The 6,488-nt window shown below is 39.2% G+C and overlaps 1 protein-coding gene across 2 annotated transcripts in view; it reads left to right on the forward strand.

Annotated features, from left to right (window-relative positions):
• PRTFDC1 (phosphoribosyl transferase domain containing 1) overlaps window positions 1-5,766 on the forward strand; it is a 47,225-nt gene extending 41,459 nt beyond the window's left edge. Inside the window, exons 6-9 of one of the 2 annotated variants that reach the window (XM_030482077.1) lie at window positions 1,416-1,498; window positions 1,910-1,956; window positions 3,776-3,852; window positions 4,481-5,759. In XM_030482077.1, coding sequence (XP_030337937.1) covers window positions 1,416-1,498; window positions 1,910-1,956; window positions 3,776-3,852; window positions 4,481-4,528 — 255 coding nt within the window. In that variant the 3' untranslated portion in view covers window positions 4,529-5,759. Of the gene's footprint in view, window positions 1-1,415; window positions 1,499-1,909; window positions 1,957-3,775; window positions 3,853-4,480 lie in introns of both variants that reach the window. The other variant, XM_030482067.1, reaches the window with a different exon arrangement.
• Window positions 5,767-6,488: the final 722 nt, after the last annotated feature.

A 6,488-nucleotide genomic window follows, 5' to 3' on the forward strand; every position in this document is an offset into this window, starting at 1 on the left:
TCTTCCTTATATCTAGTCTAAACTTCCCCTGTTTAAGTCGTCATTGTGTGTTCAGTTTCTAAAACCCATCTGCGTTTACACTTCTTTAGCTGGGAGGTGGTGAAGAGGGAGAGGAGTTGATTTGCTTAATGACCTCTCAGTCTTCTTGCAACTGCATGGCAGTGCACTGCTGCCGCTCTAATTGGTACTCTGCCTTGTGATACCAGGGAGTCTTTGTTTCTGCATCATTTGATTTTTTCTTCCCATAGTTTCACCAACTCCTGTTCTGCAAGTTGTTCTGTTCTTTGGAGGACAATGAATCAACTGCAGTTGATGCTCTGCGCTTCTCAGCTGCATGACTTTGAAATAGTAGCATAGCCCTGCACATGCTTTACAACTGCGGGGTTGTTCACACACTGGTTGAGAATGTCAGTCACTCTCTCAAGTCTCCATGACTGCTGCTCCTTAGCGTTGCACCCTGCAGTGTCCCCTGGGGAGGGCCCATCATGGATACATTGCTGATGTAGAGCAACAAATGTTCAGTTGTAGAGGAAGAGAATGTATTGCCTCACCAGTGCTGCAAATTCTCTCTTAATTAATGGAGGTGTTTCTCTTGTAAATCATTGGAAAAGCAACTGGGATGGTTAGAGAGCACAGCAGGATCTGACTAGCATTTCAGGCCCTGTGTGCTTGTGTGGGAAGTAGGCTGGACAGTATAATGAAGGAAATATATAAATGTTGGAATGTCTTTTGTAGCAAAGGTGGGAAAAAAGTCATCAGCCACAGAGATAGCTGGTTACCTGCATAGCTGCTAGGAGCTCCATGTTTGCTAATGCTAACTGAAATGAAAAACATCCACAGCAAATTTTGTTAATGGTATTAGATAGCTGGGGAGCAGAGGTCAAGGTGAAAAATCTACACCCAGAGAGTTCAGGACCAACACCTGCTCTCCGTGTCATGGTCATTTTTGTAGCCAGGTATCTACCGATCTCATTCAGATCAGGTTGGGTACAGCAGCTCTGGAGAACACTCATTCATACTGGCCTAGTAAAACAGCAAATAGGGCACATTTAACCCTGACATAGAGAGATGCTGACATACTGTAGTCGTGAGCACAGTATGAAAAATCTGATCCCTGCAGCCTTGCAGTGCCCAGTAAAGGCATCTCCAGTACCGTGTTACATCCCAAGTACTAGAAACATAGCTGCTTCCAAGAGGAAGTGGGCAGTCCTTTAACTGATTATGTTATGAGTAGAAAGTGCTTGCTTCAAAGAGTGTGAGCTCAGTTATAACCTTTTTTGGAGTGGCTCACAATGCACTGAGAAAAATACATCATTTCCACAGAATAAGAAGGTGGAACCGGTCAGTCATTGTCCAGATTTCCTCTTTTCAGCTTTCTTTTGTTTTTTACTTTTCTATTTTTCATGTTTTGTAAGGATATTGTTGGAACTGGAAGGACTATGAAGGTTCTGCTTAATAATATAGAAAAATACAAGCCAAAAATGATTAAAGTGGCAAGGTGAGTAAAACAATCACGAAACTTAGTAATTAATTAGTCTAGCCTGACATATTTTCCAGCGGAGGTTCCCATTCCTAGAACCTCCTTTAATTTGATGCTGTAGTATCGCATGGGGAGCTCTGGAGCGGAGCTGCCTGAGTCACTAGGAGGAGGGTGGAGGAAAGGAGAGGAAATGCTCTTGTATTGTTCTGCAGTGGCAATGACCCTTCAGCCATTTAAGGCTGGCACTGATGGACTTTGAAGGGGAGCACACCCATCACTTCCCTGCCATCAGGACGTTGTTGGGAGAAGCAGAATAAGAACAGTGATTCACGTGGCTCGGAAGTTTTTTAGTAAAGGGAAGAGGTTTTATGCTTGTTATTCAGGTAAATACCTAGATTTACATGGGGTTTATTTTGGTTTTAATTACAGTTTGTTGGTGAAAAGAACATCTCGGCCTGATGGGTACAAACCAGATTGTAAGTGTCGTTGTGAATATCTGTTATATGACAGTACAAAAAGTTACCACTTTTTCTACCACTGCCTTGAATATCACTCTGTGGACTGCTAGAAGCATTGTAAAATATCAGTTGTCAGTGGGACTATGGGAGGCAGTGGAAGGATTTGTATAATTGTGGTTTGGAAAGCCTAGCCTCCTTATAGTCTGATGTTTTCTGCAGTGTCCTAACTTTATAGGGAAGTTATGATCCTCACTGCATCTCTTTGGAGGAACTGCAGGATTGATTCCATCTGAACATGAGAGGTGTTTGATAATACCAGTGATGACGTTATAATTAAATCCCACCCTCCAAAAAGCAAAAGATAGATTGGGCTTCTTAAACTTCTTCCTGCTGCTCTGTTTGTGTCACACCAGCACCACTTCTCTCGGAATTATTGGTACTTGTACTGTGCTATGATGAAGCTGTAAATGGAGCTACACCAAGCTACTGTGATGTTAGACTTATTAGAATAAATGACGTAATAACAGGTATGTGGCTAAATACTGAAAATAATAGATCCATCTAGAAGAGATTGACCAGTATTTGCTACTGAAGAAGGCTGTGGTCAGCTGAGCTGGGGAGGAGGGTGGAAGCAGAGTAGGCAGGTGAGTACCAGGAGGCAGCATGAAGGGCCTTGATTTGGATTGTGGGAGGAAGGGAAACTTTATGAAGCAAAAGTTACTTAATGCTGGGCATGGCACTGTGGTTTTAGCCCAGTAATCTGAACGGTCACCTAAACATTTCATTGTACAACTTTTTATGCAGTGGTATTTTTAACATTTAGAATTTAATCTAGTTAAGTGTACATTTGCCTGGATTTGCTAATGTTAAACATATAAAAAATGCAATGAAATTACTTCATGAAGGGTAGCTTAATATTTTTATGTACTAATTTGTAAAATGAAACTGGTTTTATCCTTGTTTATTCATATGGTGATGAATTTTATAAAGCATCAGAGATCTCTCCTGTAAATCGCTGACAGTGCTGTGTCAGTTCCTCACCCAAATTTATGGTTCCAAAGTGTCTATTACCCACAATTTTTAACAATGGAATAAATTCCTTACTTGAATATGTGTAAAATCTTTTATGCTGACCTATTTTTGTGTCCATAAGGCTGTGTTTTGCTCTAGTTACTTAGTGAACAATTTGGAGAGTCTTAACTTGTTTTATATACTCCTGATGCTGCACAGACCTTCACACACAAAAAGACACATGCCTGTGCTTAGCTTCAAGTGTGCGAGTTGTATGATTCAGCTACAATGCATGCATTTACTTTTTAAGCATGTGCAGGAGTCTTCATAAGGTTGGGGCTTTAATTTAAAAAGCATTTGACCTGTTCTGGTAGCATAATAGGCAAAATAGTTCTTTCTATTCTCAGAAGAAAATGTATAAATCTCTGAAAGTTACTTCTGAATTAAAATTGTACATAGTTTTCATCATTCGTATGATACTGGACAGTTGTCATCACACACATATACTGATGGGGCTTCCAAATGTAGGCAGAATTTTTCAGCTCTGATTTTTGGCTTCCTTCCACAATGTATCTGCTGTGCCAGTGACAATTGTACACAAGTCTCCTACTCTCCACTGCCTATTCACATTCTTATCACAGTCTATGAGTGGGAACTGATGATAGGGCTACTGCTGACCTTGACGTCTCAGAGTCAAAAGTAACATAACCTCAACTGACTGCATAAATCTACAGTTTGCTTGTCAGAGAACCAACACATGAATTTAAGGGTTATGTAACTGCCACTGTTCCTGTATTGATGGTGTTTGTTATTTGTCTCAATACAGATTATGGATTTGAAATTCCAGATTTGTTTGTGGTAGGTTATGCCTTAGACTACAACGAGCACTTCAGAGATCTAAACGTAAGTTTCGTAAAAAAAATTAGTTTAAAAAATCACTTGTTTAGTTTTCCAGGGTGTCTTAAATACTCTATAATTTGCCTTATCCCTGGGGCCTTAACGTCATGATTGTGTTCCTTTCAGGGAGTGTAGAACTTCCTGAAAAACCTCAAATAATCCAAAGGAGTCACTGCTCAGCACTGTGAATGGTTCCTTCCCATCTTTTCCCCCTAAGAGTAGAAGTCATACCTCTCTTACACTTCCATCTTCTGCGAGCCTAGGACGTCACTGGTCCACCATTCCCAGTGTGTCCAGGGAGAGCAGTAAAAAGTGAAACACAGCTACAGTTCAAACAGGTTTGGACTTTTGCTGCTATGTGGCCTGCCCCTTTTCTCAGTGAGATAGTGAAGAAAAAATGTGCAAGCCTTGCCTTTGCTTCCTGTGGTACTCCCAGGAGTAGACCTCAAAGCTGGGAATTGCAAGTGGGGAATCTTGCAGTAGCTAGAAAGTGAAATCAGAATTCAATTTGAGGTCTCTGGAAAGGAAGGGGTAATTACAAGATCATTAGATTGGTCAGGCAAAAGTTTTTCTGAACAAATCATTAATAATGTCATCAACTATGCTGTTGCAATCAGTGTTCTATTTTTTTCAGCACATATGTGTTATCAATGATCATGGCAAAGCAAAATACAGAGTCTGAAGCAGTAACATCTTCACCTGAAGATATGTAAGGTCAGTGAAGCAGAAATTTGACTACACTCCCTCAAGCATCTCCCAGAAGAGCGGTTCAACTGACTTGTGTTTCTTTCAACTCAATATAAGGGGTTTACTCTAGAGATACTGATTAATATTTACAAAAGTGAGACCTTTTGTCTAAAATGTGGAGTAGAGGGCTTTTAAAGCTATTACCTTTTTTAAGTATTAAAATCACCACATAAGATGCCTTTTGACTAATAATTTGTCTGTCTCAAGTCTCATTGTGAGAGCATCTTTTCTTCACTCAGTCCATCATTATACCATTGCAATTCATGTACTTCACCATGTTGCATAAGATCATTCAAAAGTGCCATTCTGTGTTAAGATTGTTTTACAGAATTTTATTGACTTCAGCATCCCTTTAGTCGTGGTCAGATATGCTGCTTGAAAGCATTATTTTGATTTAATTCCACAATTCAAAAGTTTCAGATGAAGCTGTATGTTGTATGCTGGTACATGTCTAGCAGCTCATTACTGCCTCTTCCTAACAGAAGTTTTAACTCTCAGAATGCGCTGAATTAGAGTGCTGGTACAAAATGAACTCTGTAAGCCACTGTTGATCTGAAATTAGAAGATGACATGGTTTTGGTATGTCATCCATGTAGCCATGGATGTAACCATGGATGTAACCTGCTGAACATGTTGAATTTTAATCAAGACAAAACAATGCCAGGCAGGCTTCAGTTTCTGCGTGGTATCCCTTACTTCTACAGGGCAGAAACAAGTGAAAAAATTAACATAGTATCCTCCTGTGCGTATATTCTTAATGAAACCTCATTAAGCACAAAGATTTAATGCCAGTCAGATAATGACTCACTTATGATTTGACTTTTGTAGCATGTCTAACTTGAGATTTTTTGTAACCAGATTTGACACTGTTGGAGAAGACTAAAAAAAGAAAAAAATGTATAGGAAAACATAGGAAACCAGTTAACACAGGAGTACTGTAGACTCCAGAGGTTCCTTCCTTCCCTTCTACATGGTGTTTGAAGAACTTTGTTAGTTTACATGCTGTATTAAGGGTGAAAAGATTAATTCTGTACTGTATGTAGTTGTTCTCAAGAAACTCCCAAGGGAAGCCAATACAAAGTAGGTGTACATCAGTAGCTCTGAACTGAAGAGGCTGATTGTTGTAAGAGGCTTCAGGTTCCTTTAAACTAATAAAATAACATTAAGAACGTGTTACATTGCACAGTTGTTTATCTTCCGGCTTCAGCATATTTCACATGTCCTGTAAAAGCTCTTCAAAACTATGCATTTAACTGGTAATCTAAACATCCCTTATGTATGTATCCTGTGGCTCATAAGCTATTGTTATTTGGATAAAATCCATGACGTTAATGGAATGAAGAAGATCAAAGAATTATTATGATTGCTAGAGAAATGCTTTAGCCATCTTCTTTACTGTTTTCACCTATATTTTAAAAGAGTTTAGTTGAAAAGGTTTCCTTCATAGAGTGGCTTGCTTCTGTTTTAGAGGAGAAAGCCCACCCATGGCCCTTGGGAGAAGCTGGTGAAGAGTTTAATCTCTTTTATGAGAGTGTTAAAAGTTTTTCTTAATACTCCTGATTTCTATGGATTTAGTAGGATTGGCACATTGCATAGGCAGATAGGCTTAGGCTTAGGCTTAGTCCAGGAGATCCATTAGGTTATTTCCTTTTTTTCCTCTCTTCTTAAAAAGTCACAATCCAGTTCCCCTTACTACAATGATCCGTCTTCAGCAACAACAACAACAAAAGGGTAGCAAGTGAGTTAGTGTGAAATTCATGTGAAAATATGAAGTACTGTAGATACTGTGTTAAAAAGTTCTTTCATTAGAAGATTCAAATTATTAACATCTACACTCTCAATAGAAAAAAACAGATTTATAGAAAAGATGAGAACTGGAATGTTTCTTCAAATTA

Source organism: Strigops habroptila, chromosome 1, assembly GCF_004027225.2.
Source record: "Strigops habroptila isolate Jane chromosome 1, bStrHab1.2.pri, whole genome shotgun sequence".
NCBI classification, from domain to species: domain Eukaryota; kingdom Metazoa; phylum Chordata; class Aves; order Psittaciformes; family Psittacidae; genus Strigops; species Strigops habroptila.